Raw genomic sequence first — 19332 nt, forward strand, 5'->3', positions numbered from 1 at the left:
GAATAATTTGGTGGATCTGGGGAAGCATGAATGCATTTCAACACATTCCTAATAAAATCACCCACATTTTTCCCTTCCCCAGCAATGCTAAGCCCTCCCTCAACTTAAATAGCTCTCTCATCACCTCTAATTGACCAGTGACATATCTTGCCAACAGAATGTTAGTAAGACCAACAATAAAAATGGTTCAGATGTCTGACTGCTCCCACTGGGCTGTTGACAATGGACACTCTCCACTTGCCTCCCATCCAATGTAGCTGAGCAGCTGAAATTTGGTCTCTGATGTTCAATCCACTTCCATGCTCAAAGTTGCCCAAAATGACAATAACAGGCAATTCATTGTCATGGAGATAATGAATCCTTAATGCCTTTAGCTTTCCTGAAATTTCCCAGCAACACTGGTCAGTTGCATTACAGTTAGCTGTAAGCTATAATTCAATGCCTCGGAGATTAAGAGGTTGTGGGTTCACGCCACCCCTCCCCTTCTCCAAAAATTTAGGAACAAATGCAAGATAAACACTTCAGTACAGCACTAACAGATTATTTGACAGTCAATGGTATTGTTTTTCAGATCACTAAGATTCTATCTTACCTCTTGGGTACATGTAAAAGATCCTATAGAACTATTTTGAAGAACAGCAAAGAAATTCTAAGCTGTATTTATCAGCAGTAATCACCTAAAGACAGGTTGTTGAGACACTATCATATTGCTGTTTTTGTGTGGTCTTGCAAATATATGTTTCCCATATTATAATAGTGACTACACTTCCAACATTCATTATACTGTAAAGGACTTTAATGTCCTCAGCTCATGGAAAATGCCAAGATTCCTTTTTTTCTATTTTTGCTACAATGTGATCATTTTTCTGAACTCAAAAACTGACTGACCTGGCTGTCCACACTGTGGTTGACCAGCTCCAGGTTGTGTCCTTGTCCCACGAATTTCCTGTCCCCTTTCATCCACACACCAGCAGTGGCCTGTACTGCCATGGCATTGCAGAGGCCTGAAGTTCCCCTCCTCATCACACTGAGGGACATGGGCTCCAACAAAAGAACCACGCAATCTCAACTCTGCTTGCATTCTGTCATGAAGTTGCTCACAAGCCGTCTTTGGACGTTCATTATTTGCTAAACAAAAAAAAAGAGAATGGTTTAAGTTTAACTGTAATAAAATGAAAGCAAAAATCTGACTGCACAATCTAGTTATTTTTTTGGATAAGGGGACCGAGCTGTTCATAATATCTTAGATGTGGTTTAACTAGTACCTTCTGTAGTTTTAGGGAGGCTTCCCTACTTCATAGATAAAAGCACGAAAGTGACACAAGCTAATGGAACAATATCTCATTCTCTACTTAGGCATCATACTGCCTCAATACCGAATTCCAAAACTTCAGAGCATGATCCGTCTCTATTTTTCTTACAACCAAACCACCCTCCACCTAATCTATTTCCCAACCCCAAACACACAGCTCCTTTTCACACGTTCATTTTTTTACATTTTTAATATCTCTCTCTTGTCCATCCACTATCTTTAGCAGATATGACAACAGTGTGGAGCTGGAGAAACACAGCAGGCCAGGCAGCATCAGAGGCACAGGGAATTTGATGTTTCAGGTCGGGACCCTTCTTCAGAAATGGGCAATTGCTTTATCCTTGGGTATGAGCACCCTTAGAATCTGTTCCACTTGCTCCTCCTCCCCATCTTACAACAAAAAAAAACACAAATTTCCAACCTCTAAATTCTGAAGAGCAATATCCAACTCAAAAATTTAACTGTGATTCACTCTCCACTGATGTTGCTAGACCTGCTGAGTTTCTGCAGCTCATTCTGTTTTTATTCCCTGGTTTTATTACACTGCATTCCCTTTGAAATAAAATCCAATATTCTAGTTGCATTCCCTATTACCTGCTCAGCTTTGATGCTCACTTTTTCTGATTCATACACGAGGGCCCCCAAATTCCATGGTACTGCAGCTTTTGTCATTTAAATAATATTCAGCTCCTCGATTCTACCTGCCAGAGTACAATGACCTCAGTTTTCCACATTATATTCCATCTGCCAAGGTTTGCACACTCACTTAACCTGTCTATATCTTCTGGCAGGCTCTGTCATCCTCACCATTTTCCTCCCCACCTAGTTTTGGTGTCATTCACAAACTTCGGGATAGTATACTAACTTTCCTCATCCAAGTCATTAATATATACTGTAAATAACTGTAGCCCTAACTTCCTTTAGTTAGGTATTCCTTTAGTTACAGGTTACCATCCTGAAAATGTCCCCGATTCTAATTCTCGATCTTCTATTAGCCTTCCATGCAAAAATACTACCCCCCAACACCATGGGCTCTTAAGTAGCTTTACATGTTGTATCTTATCACGTGCCTTTTAGAAATCCAAATATATTACATCTAACTGCCCTATTAACAAAGGATTCTTGGAAGATCTTGATGAGCATGGTGGCTCAGTGGTTATCACTGCTGCCTTTCAGTGCCAGGGATCTGGGTTCACTTCCAGCTTTAGGGGACTGCGTGGAGTTTGCATGTTCTTCCCGTGTCTGTGTGGGTTTCCAATGGATGCTCCTTCCACAGTCAAAAGATGTGCAGGTTAGGTGGATTGACCATGTGAAATTCCAACATAATGTCTAGGAATCATAGAATCCTACAGTGTGGAAACAGGCCCTTCGGCCAACAAGTCCACATCAACTCTCAGAGCATCACACCCAGACCCATCCCCCTATAACCCATCTCATCTACACATCCCTGAACATTACGGGGTAATTTAGCACGGCCAATCCATCTAACCTGCACATCTTTGGATTGTGGGAGGAAACCGGAGCACCCGGAGAAAATCCAGGCAGATACGGGGAGAATATGTAGGCTAGGTAGGTTGGCCATAGTGAATGCAGGGTTATGGGGATGATGTGCGGGACTGGGTCTGGGTGGGATGTTCTTAAGGGACTCAATAGACTGAATGGCCTCTTTCTGCAGTGTAGAGATTCAATGATTACTAGCAGTGCCTCTACTATCTCAGGAGCTACTTCCTTCAGTATCCCAGGATGCAACCCATCAGGTCCAGGCCCCAATAGTTTCCCTCGTACTTTTCTCTGGTTATGCACATAATAGCACATTTTCCACAGGATTCCAGTCCTCAAATTAAAAAAGCAGCTTCAAATGGATTCAAAAAAATACTCAAAATATACAGGGACGGTAGATTAGTCTGTACCAAAATCCCAAACTGCCCAGCTAAATTTACTTATGGGGACAAGCAGTGAACAGAATGGAGAGAATTGACAAGAAGGTGTTCCTCCAATCACAGACTGGGTCTCTGTAATTCTTGTTGCTCATGGGTTCACAAGTAAGCCTATCAGCTACAGACATGGGACAGGATCTAGCCTGTGATTGGAGGAGTTGTAAACAGCTAGGAAAGTAAGTGCCAGCAGTGAATGAGTTGCCAGGAAGCAGAGGATGCCAAGTTTGAGGATCTGTGGAGAGGTGGACTGCAGAGGTCTGGGAGTTAGAGGGCATGGACATATACCAAGGGAGGCTAGGGGAAGCTGGGGTTGGTGCCTGTAAGTGGGCTAAAGGATAGGCATAGGGCTAGGATGTGCTGGGGAAGCCACAATAAAGTGAAACAGGGATGCTATTAGCTGCAAGGGAGAGAGGGAGACTGCAATGGGGGTGGAAGAGAACATCCTGTTTAAATATATCTCCCTCAGTTTGTGAAGAATTCCTGAACTCACTGCCAGCAATCAACTCAACTCTGGAAATTTGAACTCCTACAGTCCTTTCTCCTCAGTTCTGCCTGGTAGCTCACTAAAAACATGTAGCTTTCTTCTCTCTGCTGACCATACCAGATTTAATCTTTTGTTTCTGTGAAACCTCTCCCTCTCTCTTCCTGACCAAAAAAAAACCTAGAAATGGAGAATCTGTCCTAGACAAACAGCTGCTCTTGCTTTTGTTTCAGTGTACAGGTCAATAACCCCTGACCCAAGCCCTCCTTCTTCATGGTAAACAAGTAACATAGGCTTGTTGTCAGGTAGAGGTCAAAGCAGGTCATATGACTGTCTACACTGCATTATTTCAACTTGAATTAAAGAATTAGTCCAAAACATAATTATCTTTTAAAACTTCACACTCCTAACAGATCAGATCACTGACTGACCTGGTTGTCCACACTGTGGTTGACCCGCTCCAGGTGGTGTCCTCGTCCCAGGAATTTCCTGTCCCCTTTCATCCACGCACCAGCAGTGGCCTGTACTGCTGTGGCATTGCAGAGGCCTGAAGTTCCCCTCCTCATCGCACTGAGGGATATAGGCTCCAACAAGAGAACCACGCAGACTCAGCTCTGCTTGCAATCTGTCTCGATGCTGCTCGCAAGCCGTCTTTGCAGGTTCAGTGCGTTCTAGGGAGATAGAAAGAAACTTTAGTTTTGTAAAAGTATAAATCCCTCAATTTCCATCGTGTAACACTGATTTCCTACACACTGCCTATTTCCCATACCTGATCTTACAGAAGCAATGCATTTCAGATGTGAAATCCATTTTCAGTTTACAACATGACTGACATGGGGTTCTCTATCAGTCTCATGGTTAATTAAAGAAGGTCTGTGTCACAACCAAAAACATTGCATTCCAAATCCATTGCCAGAATTGAAAGGTGTTTTTTAAAATTAAATTTCTTTTGTAAATGTTTCACATTAGATTGATTTTAATTTTATTCATCTGCACACACTGAAGCAGTCCATGTCTAAATGCAGCAAGACCTGGACAATATTTAGGCTTGGGATGACAAGCTGCAAATAACATACAGACATCAGGTGCCAGGCAATGACCATCTCCAAAAAGACAGAATCTGACCGTCACCTCTGAGCATTCAATAGCATTACCATTGCTGAATCCTCCATTATCAACATTCTGGAAGTTACCATTGATCAGAATCTGAATGAGAGTAACTATGAAAACACTGTGGCCACAAAGGCAGGTTAGAGGCTAGGAATCCTGCAGTGAGTAACTCATCTCCTGACTCCACACCTACAAGGCACAAGTCAGCAATGTGATGGAATACTCCCCACTTGCCTCTATCACAAGAAGCTTCACACCTTCAGGTCAAAGCAGCCCAATTGATTGGCACAACATTGACAAACATTCACTCCCTCCACCATCAATGCTCAGTAGTACACACTGCTGCTATCTACAAGATGCACCACAGAAATTCATTAAGGCTCCATAGAAGGCACCTTCCAGACTCATAACTACTACTGTCTAGAAGGATAAGAGCAGCAGATACAGGGGAACAGCAGTTGAAGGGGACCTTGTAGGTGGTGGCATTCCCCTGCATTTGCTGCCCTTGTCCTTCACAGGTTTAGTAGGAGCCATGGTGAGTTATTGTAGAGGATACACCCTCTCCGTGTCAGTGTCGAAAGGAGTCAATATAGAAGGGGGCGATGGCCTCGTGCTATTATCGCTAGGCTGTTAATCCAGAGATCCAGATAATGTTCTGGGGACTGGGTTCGAGTCCTGCCATGGCAGATGGTGGAATTTGAATTCAATAAATATCTGGAATTGGGAATCTAATGATGACTGCGAATCCATTGCCGATTGTTGGGAAAACCCATCTGGTTCACTAATGTCCTTTAGGGAAGGAAACTGCCACCCTTACCTGGTCTGGCCTACATGTGACTCCAGACCCACAGCAATGTGGTTGACTCTTAAATGCCCTCTCGGCAATTAGGGATGGGTAATAAATGCTACCTAGCCAGCGATGCCCACATCCCATGAATGAATAAAGAAAAATAATATTGAAGCTGTTGGATGGGGTGCCAAAAAAGTGGCTGTTTTGTTCTGGATGGAGTCAGGCTTCTTGAGTGTTATTGTAGTTGCACTCATGTAGGCAAGTGGAAAGTATTCCAACACATTACTGATGGAGAGCTAGAAGGGGAGTAACTCAGTGCAAATTTCCTGGCCTCTGACCTGCTTTATAGCTACTGTATTTATATGTCCAGTCCAGTTCAGTTTTTGGTCAGTAATGGTTGGCGGGGGTGGTGGGGGAAGGAGTGGTTTCAGTAATGGTAATACTACTAAATATCAAAGAATACCGGTTAGATTCTCTCTTGCTGGAGGTGATCATTGCCTGGCAGTTATGTGGCGTGAATGTTGACCAAGTCTTGATAAAGATGGATGCACAGTGCATCAGTAGCTGAGGAGTTGTGAATGGTGCTGAACATCAGCGAACATCCCCACTTCTAACCTTATGATGGAGAGAAGATCATTGATGAAGTAGCTGAAGATGGTTGGGTCAAGGACACTACCCTGTGGACCTCTTGCAGAGATGTCTTGGAGCTGTGGTAATTGAAGTCCAACAACTTCAGGTATAACTCCTACCAGATGGGTTTTTCCCGACAATCGGCAATGGATTTGCGGTCATCATTAGATTCTCGATTCCAGATATTTATTGAATTCAAGTTCCACCATCTGCCACGGCAGGACTCGAACCCCGGTCCCCAGAACATTATCTGGATCTCTGGATTAACAGTCTAATGATAATAACACGAGGCCATCGCCTCCCTTTTGTATTGACTCCTTTCAACACTGACACAGAGAGGTAACAGGGTGTATTCTCTTCAAGAGAGGTTTCCCCTGATTCCCATTGAGTGCCATTTTGCTAGGGCTGTTTGGTGCCATATTTGGTCAAATGCAGCCTTGTCGTCAAGGGCAGTAACTCTCATCTCACCTCTGGAGTTCAGCTCTTTTGTTCATTTTTTTAAAAAATATGTCTGTGAAACTGAGCATCAGTGAGCTTGTTATTCCTGTGCAAGTATTGCTTTGACAATGACAGTTTCCATTGCTTTGCTTAGTATTTAGAGTAGAAAAGGCAGTAATTGGCTGGTTTGCACTGGGCCTGCTTATTGTGGCCAGAACATATCTGGGCTATTTTCTGTATTATTGGGTAGATGCCAGTGTTAAAACTACACTGGAACAGCTTGGCTAGGGACATGGCAAGTTCTGGAGCACAAGTCTTCAGTACTATTGCTGGAATATTGTCAGGACTCATAGCCCTCACATTGTCCTGTGTCTTCAGCTATTTCTTGATATCACATGGAGTGAATCAAAGTGGTTGGACACTGGAACCTGTGATGTGGGAACCTTGGGAGGAAGTGTTGGTCCTACTGTTGGAAACTAAAGGTCAGTTAGCTTAACTTCTGTCACAGGGAGTTTGTGAGAATCCATTAGAAAAAGGTACTTAGATTACACATGATGAAATGTTCAACCAGTGTCCACATGGTTTGTTTGACAGGGTTATTGTTATTATCTAATGTATTAGGGTTTTATGAGGAAGTAACACATAAGCTAGATAAAAGGGGACCTACAGTTGTGGTGTACTTGCATTTTTGAAATCCATTTGATAAGGTGCCACTGAACTTATTTCACAAGGGAACATGGTATGAGAGGTAAAATATTAGCTCAGATAAAGCATTGGTTAGCAAAAAGGAAGCAAAGACTTGGGATAAATGGGTCATTTTCAGTTTGTTAAGGTCTGCCACAGGAATCAGTGTTGGGCCTCAACAATCTACAGTCTGTTTCAATGACACAGGCTGAATGTATGTGAGCTACATTTTTTGTATTCATTCATGGGATGTGGGCGTCACTGTCTGGCCAGCATTTATTGTCCATCGCTAGTTGCACTTCAGAAGATGGTGGTGAGCTGCTTTCTTGAACTGCTGCAATCTACCTGCTGTGGGTTGACTCACAATGCCAATAGGGACAGAATTCCAGGATTTGACCTGCCTTTCATTGACCCATCGGTCAGATGTAGCATGGGTTAGTTTCTATCCAGGTATCTCACTATTTCTTGCTTGATGATAGATTCAAGCATTTTCTCCACTGGTGGAAGTTAAGCCAACAGGTCTATAATTAACTGCCTTTTGTCTACCTCCTTTTTTTAAAAAAAGGAGTGGCGTCACATTTGCCATTTTCCAATCTATGGGAACTATCGTAGAGTCCCCCCACTGAATTTTGGTAAATTATCAAGCACATTTGTTATTTCCCCTGCCATCTCTTTTTGTACCCTGGGATACATTCCATTAGGGCCAGGAGACTTGCCTACCTTTAGCCTCATTAGCTTGCCCAGTACTTCCTCTTTAGGTGATAATGATCTGCCATGGACTCGTCGTCATCAATTATTAGCATGTTATTTGTGTCTTCCACTGTAGAGACGGACATGAAATACCTGTACGGCCATTTCCTCATTTCCCATTATTATGTCCCCCTTCTTATCCTCTAGAGGATGAATGTTTACCTTCACCACTCTTTCGTTTTATATATTTATAGAAACTTTTGTGATCTGTTTTTATATTCTGAGCTAGTTTACTCTCGATCTATCTCACCTTTCTTTATAGCTTTCCTCGTGGCTTTCTGGGAGCTTTAAAGATCTCCCAATCCTCTCATTTCCTTCTAATTTTTGCATTAGCTTTTAATATGATACCCTTCTTTGTTTTCTCAGTTGTCCATGGCTAATAATCCCTTTTCCTACAATTCTTCCTTTTCACTGGTATCTACTTTTGCTGAGCACTGTGAAGAATCACTTTGAAAGTCCTCCACTGTTCCTCAAATTGTTCCACCACATAGTCCTTGCTTAGTCTTTCTTAGCCAACTCCTCCCTCATCCCCGTGTAGTCTGCCAAGAACCAGCCTCTGAATTTCATCTGCATATTTTTCCAAGCTTTAAGTTTGACTCATACAAAATAAAAAAAAAGTTTCTTTGAAGTCGTCTTCTGCTCTAGTATTAATAATTTTGCTGAATTACAACACCGACTGACCTGGCTGTCCACACTGTGGTTGACCAAATCCAGGAGGAGTCCTAGTCCCAGGAATTTCCTGTCCCCTTTCATCCACACACCAGCAGTGACCTGTACTGCCATGGCATTGCAGAGGCCTGAAGTTCCCCTCCTCATCACATTCTGGGATATGGACTCCAACCTGTGATCCACGAAGGTTCAGCTCTGCTTGCATTCTCTCTCGATGCTGTTCACAAACGGTCTTTGGGCCTTCAACATGAGCTGTTCAAACAGAAAAACCTTTATGAAACACAAGAATAAATGTCTCAAATTGGTTCTTGCATCATCTTTTCTTCTAAATGCTGGGTGTCACCACTCTATAGCAAAGAAATTTTAGGGCAATACGTTTTAACATAGCTCTGTTATAATTTTAATTCAGTCTTACAAATGTTTTCCACCTCTAACATAACAGGAATACACCTGTACTCAGCAGAAATCAAGTTTTCAATCTATTCCAAAGTTTATTGCAGAGAGAATCCCAAGTGTAACCGGCAAATGTTCTTTTATAAACAGTGTTATAGAGGATATGTTATACAAATCAACATTGTATGGAAGCAATATTTGCCTGGCAAATAATTAGAATATAAAAACTTTCTTTAGGAAAACATAGTTATGTCAAATATAACAGGAAAGAAAAATGTGAGATCAGGTGATTCTTGACAGACCTCTTGTACTGGCTCCAGTTTTAGTCTCCATACCCAATAAAGGACATGTTTACCTTCAAATAAAAGCAATGAAGATTCAGGAGATTGAATCCTGGAATAAGGAAGCTGTGCTAGGATGGGGGTAAAGTAGAATGGGCCTAATTCCTCTTTAGTTAGAAGAGTGAGTAGCAATCTCATTGAAACAAGGATTGACAGGTAGATGGTGAGAGGTTATTTCCCCTGACTGGAAAATTTAGAACACAGGGTCATAACAACTGGTTAATTAAGGATTTGTCTAGTAAAGAGTTCAGGAGAGGAGAAATCTCTTCACTGAGAGAATTGCGAATTGTTGGAATTGATTTCCCAAAAGGGCTATAGATGCTCAGTTGATTAACATGTTCTAGGTTGAGATCAACAAACGTTTAGTCACTAACAAAACATAGAAGAGTGGAAAAAGACAGGAAAATGGAGGCCATGTTGAAGTTCTAATGGAATACTGGAATATTCATTTGGAATACTGCGGACAGTTCTGGTTGCCACATTACCAAAAGGATGTGGATGCTTTGGAGAGGGTGCAGAGGAGGTTCACCAGGATGATTGAGGTCTACAAAATCATGAGAGGTATAGACAGGGTGGATAGCAAGAAGCTTTCTCCCCAGAGTTGGGGACTCAATTACTAGGGGTCACGATTTCAAGGTGAGAGGGGAAAAGTTTAAGGGAGATATGTGTGGAAAGTTCTTTACGCAGAGGGTCGTGGGTGCCTGGAATGCGCTGCCAGTGGAGGTGGTAGAGGCGGGCACGATAGCGTATTTAAGATGTATCTAGACAGATACATGAATGGGCAGGGAGCAGAGGGATACAGATCCTTGCAAAATACGCGACAGGTTTAGATAGAGGATCTGGTCGGCGCAGGCTTGGAGGGCCGAAGCGCCTGTTCCTGTGCTGTAATTTTCTTTGTTCTTTGTTCTTTCTTTGTTCAGCCATTGAATGGTAGTGTCACTTTGAGGAACTGCTCTTACTCCTATTTCTTATGTTCTTACAATGGTTGTAACAAGCATTTTTTGTTCAAAAATGTTCATTTCTATTTTCCATTCACCTGTTATCTTTCTGACGATCTATAATGCAGTACATTTATGTATAAATGTTAGAGCAAAGATATTTTAACACAATATTTCAATAAATGGCAAGTTAATTTTGAAACAGCAAGGATCATTACGCACTTTAGATAGTAGTGATTGGCAGTACATAACCAAAGATATTAACTGATGACAAAAGATTCCAAGATAACCAACTTTTGTGAGTTAAACCTAGCTGTTTCTTCAAGTTTGAAGTCAGACTCAAAAAGTTGCTTTTAATTCTCAGTTTTGATAAAGTGTGGGTCATTTTGCTTCATGCCTCACTGGGATAGCACACTAGAAACCAAGTCCTTCTTCTCCCAGAGTCATCACAAAGATTTTAAAAATTAAGCAGAACTCCTCAGTTTTAAACCCGGGGTGACAGAAAACGTGAATGAGATTTTTGTACTTAACTAAGGTTCAGAATACGTACTTGCTTGCTGCAGTGACTTACAGGCTCTGAGTCTGGTCCACAAAATACTCCTTTATTCTTCATGTTCCAATTATGTTGTGATCCCTGTGCCCCCATGATCCTTCATCCTTCCCCATTTTGGTTTAGGTCCTTTACTTGATAATTAATGTCCTTGCTTTACTCCCAGAGTCCATGACTACGAGATACCAATACCTTTTCAAGCTTTGCACCCTCCCCACTGAGCCCAGAGACACCACAACTTGCCTTGAACCTCATTTCGAGGTCGAGCAGCGCCCTCCCATATCCTCCCAGATCACACCCAACAATTGACAATTGCCTCAGTGACTGCGAGCACTCCCTCGGCTGGTGAACACCAGTAGGTGAACTGCAGACTCAAGTTGCCTGCAGCCTTAGTGACACCACAGACTGACCCTGACCCCTGGATTATGTATGATCCACCTTGCTGACTGCAGGTAATCCTCCAGACTGACTTTGCAAGATGACCTCAAGCAAGTACTAGACTTGTTTTGCTCGACTTCGCGGCTTAATCCCTGAAATACAACACTGCAGAACCTTAGATTGAACTCGGAACGATTGCCCGGCTGACCAAGGCCAACCCTCCCCTACCGTTCTAGAAATGGACTAACCGTGCTTGGAATCCCTGACTGGACTACACCCTCACCCTTGTTTGTCACACAAGCTGCAGTGACATGCACCACCTCTGACTCTGATGTAGCACTTGTTGTGCAATGACACTTACACCTTAATGTTTCACCGTTTTCCGGCTTCCTTTACTGTTACAGCCACATGCTCCGGTCTTGCCATCTGGGCTAAAGCTTCCTTTTCTTTTTGCACTACCGAGCCACTTGAGAAGCTGATACATTGCTTTTTGCCGAGTTGTACACAATGACGGATGTAATGGTTAACATGGAAGTACCTACTGCTGTTGTAGCAGTTCCAGGGGTGGTGAAGAGAAAAAGCTTTGCAAAGGTATCTGCAGAGGTAGAGCAAAGCTGTACACTCACCCGAACTGGAAGCAGAGGAGCAAAGTCGTCAGTTATCCTCTTGCTTTCTGCAGTCATGTTTCTGAAGCATCAGTTATCTCAATTTGACAAAGGTTAACGGAGAAAGGGATGTTAATTCTGAAGATTAATGTAATAATGAGATGCAAGTGTATGCAGATAGGTTTCTCGCCACCTAGTGTAAGAGAGTCATTTTGCCATCTAAGGTGGGAGGCATTTGATTGTGAAAAGTTATCTTGACGGCGAGAATCCAACTTTAGGAGTTTTGCTTGATTAATTCATCAGACTTGCTATTATCCGCACCATCTCAAAATGGAAAATTGTGCCATTTGGATGGAGGTTAATATGGTCAGACTTTTTCTCTTGTCATATTTATAGCTCAACATCAAACAGTAATGACAGGTTCTATGTGCACACAGGAAGTGACAGATGACCACATTAGTTCGTACCATGATAACCAATTTTTGTAAATTACACCATGCTGTTGATCATCAAATTTAAGTTAGGTGCACAAAATTACTGTAGTGACTCCACAGTTTGATTGCAACACTGGTCATTTTGCTTCATAAAAGTATTGACTGACCTGGATGTCCACACTGTGGTTGACCAGTTCCAGGTGGTGTCCTTGTTCCAGGAATTTCCTGTCCCCTTTCATCCACACACCAGCAGTGGCCTGTACTGCTGTGGCATTGCAGCGGCCTGAAGTTCCCCTCCTCATCACACTCTGGGATATGGACCCCCACCTGTAATCCACGCAAGTTCAGCTCTGCTTGCAGTCTCTCTCGGTATTGTTCACAAGCAGTCCTTGGTTCTAATCAAACAAAAAGATCCTTATTTTGTAGTAATTTTAAAGTCAAAGTAAAATACATGCAAATTGGGTCATGGAATGTCTTTCCTTGTCACTATCAGTCTGTTTCTCACAGAATTATTTTTCCTGGAATGGAATTGGAAGAATGTGGTTGTGTAGAATTATTTTACTGAAATGCAACAGGAGAGAAAATTGATGTCATATGATTTCTAGTTCCTAGACATGTAACTGAAGAAAGATCAGTCAGATCCTCAATAAGCAGACAGAGAGAATGAGAGCGTGAGAGAAGAACTAACAAACATTCAAATGTAGAAACACAAAGACAGACAAAAATGTATTTACTAAACACTGATTTTCCTTTTTGTTTTCTTCTGTTATTTCTTGGGGGATGTCATTCAATTTTAGTTGTTTCTTCATCAGTGTATTGTGCATTTCATACATTCCAGAATCTAAGAGTAAAAATGAACTACTGTTTAAGTATGACTGCAAAATCTGAGAACATAATTAATGAATTTTGGGAAAACAACGTATAAGTGGATCAGCAAAAGAAACAAGAGATCATTAGAATTGAAGAATATAAGGCATACTGAGAAGTAGTTGAGTCCAGAAGAGAGATGGGGACTGTAATCAGAAAATAGAAATAGACATTATGATGGAAACTAAAACAGACAGACTTTTTGTTCTGTCATAGTTAGAGCTCAATGTCAAACAATAATGACAGACATCACATGTAACAGGAAATGACAGTTGGCTATATTAGTTGTTTCTATGATAACCAGCTTCACTGAGATACACCCAGGTGCTTATTTAAGCTCAAAGTTTGAGTCCTTTACAGTGTTAAAGTTGTTTACAGCATAGAAGTTGTCTATTCGGCTCATCACGTTCAAACCAGCTGTTCATGTTCAGCCTAGTCAGTTCCTGCTTTATCCCCCCGCCTAGGCCGAGAGGTTCACTTCTGCCTTGTGTCCTTTCATTCTCTTTTTGAAATTACTGATTGTTTCTGCATCCACCACCTTCATGGACAATGGGTGACGACACTTTAACAAAACGTCATTAGCTGCTAAGCACTTTAAGCAGGTTTAGTGGTCATGAAAAGCATTATTAAAAAGAACAAGCCTTACTATATTCAGGAAATTACATTAAAGATGTTTTGAACTCCTCTTTTTTCCTTTTGGATGAAATGCTGGTAATTTTGATTCATAAAAAACACTGACTGACCTGGCTGTCCACACTGTGGTTGACCAGCTCCAGGTGGTGTCCTCGTCCCAGGAATTTCCTGTCCCCTTTCATCCACACACCAGCAGTGGCCTGTACTGCTGTGGCATTGCAGGGGCCTGAAGTTCCCCTCCTCATCGCACTCTGGGATATGGACTCCCACCTGTAATCCACGCAAGTTCAGCTCTGCTTGCAGTCTCTCTCGGTACTGTTCACAAACGGTCTTTGGGTGACCAATGCGTTCTAATCAAAGATAAACATCATTATTTTGTAGTTGTTATTTTAAAATCAAAGTAAAATTCACACAAGTTGGGTCATGGAATGTCTTTCCTTGTCACTATCAGTCAGTTTCTCGCAGAATTATTTTTCCTAGACTAGAAATGTAAGAATGTAGTTGTGTAGAATTATTTTACTGGAAAGTAATAGGAGAGAAAGTTGATGTTGTACTAGTCAATAAACATGCAACTAAGGAAAATAACCTACATGCTCAACAGAGGGAAGAGACCGAGAGAGAGACGCTTTGTTCCATCATAGTTAGAATTCAACATCAAACAATAATGACAGACACCACATGTACACAGGAAATGACAGATGGCTATATTAGTTGTTTCTATGATAACCAGCTTCACTGAGATACACCCAGGTGCTTATCAAAGCTCAAAGTTTGAGTCCTTTACAGTGTTAAAGTCATTTACACATAGAATTGTCTATTCAGCTCATCATGTTCATGTCAGCTATTCATGTTCAGCCTAGTCAGTTCCTGCTTGATCCCCTTACTGAAGGTTCACTTCTACCACGTGTCCTTTCCTTCTCTTTTTGAAATCACCGATTGTCCATGAAGGTGGTGGATGCAGAAACAATAGGTGATAACACTTTAACATAACTTCATTGGCTGCTAAGCACTTTAAGCAGGTTCAGTGGTCATGAAAAGCATTATTAAAAAGAACAAGTCTTACTAGATTCAGAAAATTACATTAAAAGTCTCTTGAACTAATTCTTTTCTTGGATGAAATTCCGGTCATTTTGCTGAATTACAAACACAGACTGACCTGGCTGTCCACACTGTGGTTGACCAGCTCCAGGTGGTGTCCTCGTCCCAGGAATTTCCTGTCCCCTTTCATCCACACACCAACAGTGGCCTGTACTGCCATGGCATTGCAGAGGCCTGAAGTTCCCCTCCTCATCACACTCTGGGATATAGGCTCCAATAAGAGGTTGTGATCCACGCAGACTCAGCTCTGCTTGCAGTCTCTCTCGGTACTGTTCACAAACAGTCCTTGGGCGATCAATGGGTTCTGATCAAAACAAACAGAAACTGATTTGAAACAATTTCAAAACAATGTGCAAATGCCTCAAAGTGGATATTGTAATATCTTTTCTTCTGCACGCTGGATATCACAAGTCTCTTTATAGTTAAAAATTATATCTAAGTCAATACATTTTAACTTAATTCGTATGATATAATCTTCATCATCACCTCAAATGGTTTTCACCTTATCATCAGCAGACAGCTTTCTGTACACAGCAGATTTCAGATTTGCAATGAATAGAATGAAGTTCATTGCAGCAACAACAAGATTTTTTATATGTAATTGGATCAATGCGGTTTTACAATATTGTTGTGAGATGGTCTTATTGCAACAATTTTTCATTTTTTAAAATTAATTCATGGGGCGTGGGAGTTGTTGGCTAGGCCAGCATTTACAGTCCATCCCTAAATGCCCAGAGGACGGTTAACATTGTTATGGGTTTGGAGTCACACGTAGGCCTTACCAGATAAGGACAGCAGTTTCCTTCCCTAAGGAACATTAGTGAACGAGATGGGTTTTTCTGAGAATCAACAGCTGTTTTATGATCATCATTAGACTCTTAATTCTGGATCTTTATTAAATTCAAATTCCACCATCTGCCATGGTGGGGATTGAAATTGTCAAAAGGCTGCCTGGATCACTGAATCACCGTCTAGCAAAAATACCACTAGCAATCACCTGCCCTGTGGGGATATGTATTTCTAGTTCCATCCGAGGAAGAAATTCTCTTTGGAAGAATGCAATTGTATAGGATGATTTGATTGGAGTATAAGAGGAGAACATTGACATCTGATTATTTTAAATAGAGAAAATCTGCAGAGATTCGGAAGATCTTGAACATAAAACACAGAGGATTAACATGCAGGGACAGCACATGTTTGGAAAGGTCAACTGTACTGCCTTTGATAAGGAGGTTGAACCAAAGAAATCATGCTTACATAAAACAAACAGAAAAACGTATTTGCTGGATAAACTAAGCTGGTTTGGCAGCATCTGTGGAGAGAGAGAAAAGAGAAAGAAAGAAAGAAAAGAGAGAGAGAGAAAGAAAGAAAAGAAGAGAGAAAGAAGAGAGAGAGAGAGAGAAAGAAAGAAGAGAGAGAGAGAAAGAAGAGAGAGAGAAAGAAATAAGAAAAAAGAGATTTTTGGGGCCAATTTCTTACAAGGTCAGTAATGGATGCAGTAGCCTCAATGTTGGACATGAATTGTGGATAGTCGGACAGAGAAGAGGTGATAGGTGGTATTTATACTGATGACAGGGAGTGGCAGTGGAGGGGAAAAGGAGTGAGCGGAAGGGTAACAGGACTCCAAACATTAACCTGTTCTCTATCCAGACATACTGCTTCAACTGCTGAGTTTCTCCAGCAATTCCTGATATTGTTTGTTTCAAATCTCCAGCATTCCTAGTTTTTTTTAAATGCTTATATAAAAATTTGGTGGGACCCAAGTTGAAATAATTTTTAGAGTTTTATTCTCCTTAACCATGAGGGATATACTTGCTTTGGAGGTGGTGCAATGAAAGTTCTCTATATGAATTTCTGCAATTAGGGAGCTGTCCTTTGAGGGAGATTGAGTAAAATTGGCAAAGTTATTTTGGAGTTTAGAATAATGAGGTGGATCTTGTTGAACCATGTACATTTTTTAAAAAATGCTCCACAGGTAAATGTTAGAGGCTTTTTTCCTGAGATTTGGTGAGTCCAGTACTTAGAATCATAGTAACAAGTTAAGGAATTGGACGCTTAGGAGTGAGATGAGGAGAAAGCTCTTCACTCAGAGATATTTATCTTTGGAATTCCCTTCTGCAGAGGGCTGTGAATGCCCACTTGATGGATACATTCAAGGTTGAAATCAATCCTTGAAACAAGGAATTAGAGCAAAGGGCAGGAAAATGGAGTTAATGTCAAGGTTCCATACAGCCTTCTCCTGCTACAATTTCCTATATTCATATGTTCCTACAATGTTTATAGTAACAGTTAAAATGTTATTTTAAACAGGACAAATGCAAGAATGCCACAAGTTCAAATGATCACAACCGCATTGCTACAGAAAAGGGTGTGGATTGGTTGGCAGGTTGATTCTGCTTTCTCCATCGCAATACCTTCTAATCAACTGATAAATAAATGCTCACCAAGATCCCGGGTAACTGAAAAAATGTGGAACATTTCAACATATTCCTTTTTGTTTACAGATAATGTGTTACTGCATATGAAGGTAGCAAGGGTAAATGCATGCCTGAGTATCTTATTTGTTACTGTCACTATGATTAGACTCAGGATTGTTCAGCAAGCACTACCCAATCGTGGAATCTCATCTAATGGTACACATTTGCGATTGTGAGATGGATCAATATGGTCTGTCTGCTGCCTATTATGAACAACTGAAGGAACATGTTGCTTAATTCTATCAGCCAATCATTAGGACATACAGCCTACATATCTGGCATCATACGGAGAATAATATTACAAGATGTTGTTCAATTGTGAGCTAATCAAAACCGGACAGTAACACACTGTTAGCTGAAACTATCACTGGTATGACCACTGCATTGTAGCAACATGAAACAACTTGCTTAAACTGTTGTTCAAATTTTTGAGGTGCTTTGAAATCAGGGAAAATTGAAGTAGACTGGGCAGTTTTCAGGTCCAGAGACTTTCACCATTTTGTAAAGTTATGCCTCAAGGCATACGTGCTTTGGGAGTTAACAAGAGATTACTTTCTTCGAGGACATACTCTTTAACTGCATCCCTAAATCCTGAAAAATCTGACCAGACACCTCTAATGTTTGTGATCTCATACATCACTGCTACCAAAGTACATTATAAGCCAGGGCCTAATCTCTATCCTGCAAAATATTCTACACCCTGGCACCAGGAAGTACAACACCATGGGGGATTCATGGTGACAGTTATTCAAGATGCCCCTGTCCCCCGACTATAGAATATCCTATGATAGCTCCATTTAAGACAAAAGATGGACTGTTTTTTCAGTTATGTCTTTTTGTTTATTTTTACATCATTCATAATGGTGCCAGAGTATGGCGACAGTTGAAGCTTTTCACTGTACTTTCCCTTAAATACAAGTGACAATAAATCATGTAATTCATTTTTACTGCCCTTCAAGCTCAGAAATCATGACCTTAAGCACCTAAAGACATTGCCTACTCTCAAAAACAAATGAAAGTCTCCTTGAATTCAACAATTTTTCTTTGGTACCATACTGGTCATTTTGCTTCATAAAAAACACAGACTGACCTGGCTGTCCACACTGTGGTTGACTAGCTCCAGGTGGTGTCCTTGTCCCACGAATTTCCTGTCCCCTTTCATCCACGCACCAGCAGTGGCCTGTACTGCCATGGCATTGCAGAGGCCTGAAGTTCCCCTCCTCATCACACTGAGGGATATAGACTCCAGCAAGAGGTTGTGATCCACGCAAACTGAGCTCTGCTTGCAATCTGTCTCGGTACTGTTCACAAGCAGTTTTTGTGCGTTCAATGGGTTCTAATCAAACAAACAGAAACCGATTTGGAGAAATTGCAAAGTATCTGAAAATGGACATTATAACATAATTTGCTTTACACACCATGTGTCATCAGTTTCTTTATAGGAATGAAATTATACCTGTACTAACTTATTTTACTATAATTCACATGCCTTAATCTTAATTATCATTTCCACCAGGGATTCATCTCTCCATAAAGGAATCCAGAATTACAATGAGTGTTAAGGTTTAATGAGGTTTATTTTGGAGAAAGCCCTCCATTTTGTGTCTGTAATTGGATAAATGTTCTTTTACAACAACTGTTATGAGTAATTGTTCTGGCAGTAATTATCTTGTAGAGGCATTCTTCCTGGAATGAAATTATAAAGAATATTCTTTTGAAGATTGCATGGGTTTTTTTTCGAAGGCAATAGGAGAGAACATTGATATCAGATTATTTAATACAAAGAGATTTGGAAGTCCTTGTAGATGTTTCATAAG

At 41.1% G+C, this 19332-nt stretch overlaps 1 protein-coding gene across 6 annotated transcripts in view; it reads right to left on the minus strand.

Moving 5' to 3' along the window:
• nid2a (nidogen 2a (osteonidogen)) overlaps nt 1–19332 on the minus strand; it is a 107255-nt gene that overhangs the window by 18146 nt on the left and 69777 nt on the right. For 4 of the 6 annotated variants that reach the window (XM_048599848.1, XM_048599847.1, XM_048599846.1 and 1 more), the window contains 7 exons: nt 18606–18851; nt 15097–15342; nt 14051–14290; nt 12608–12835; nt 8814–9053; nt 4162–4401; nt 889–1128 (listed from right to left, as the gene is read on the minus strand). In XM_048599848.1, the coding sequence (XP_048455805.1) occupies nt 889–1128; nt 4162–4401; nt 8814–9053; nt 12608–12835; nt 14051–14290; nt 15097–15342; nt 18606–18851 (1680 nt within the window). The remainder of the gene's footprint in view (nt 1–888; nt 1129–4161; nt 4402–8813; nt 9054–12607; nt 12836–14050; nt 14291–15096; nt 15343–18605; nt 18852–19332) is intronic. The other 2 variants (XM_048599851.1, XM_048599850.1) reach the window with 2 other exon arrangements.

Source organism: Rhincodon typus, chromosome 8 (genome assembly GCF_021869965.1).
Source record: "Rhincodon typus isolate 14 chromosome 8, sRhiTyp1.1, whole genome shotgun sequence".
NCBI classification, from domain to species: domain Eukaryota; kingdom Metazoa; phylum Chordata; class Chondrichthyes; order Orectolobiformes; family Rhincodontidae; genus Rhincodon; species Rhincodon typus.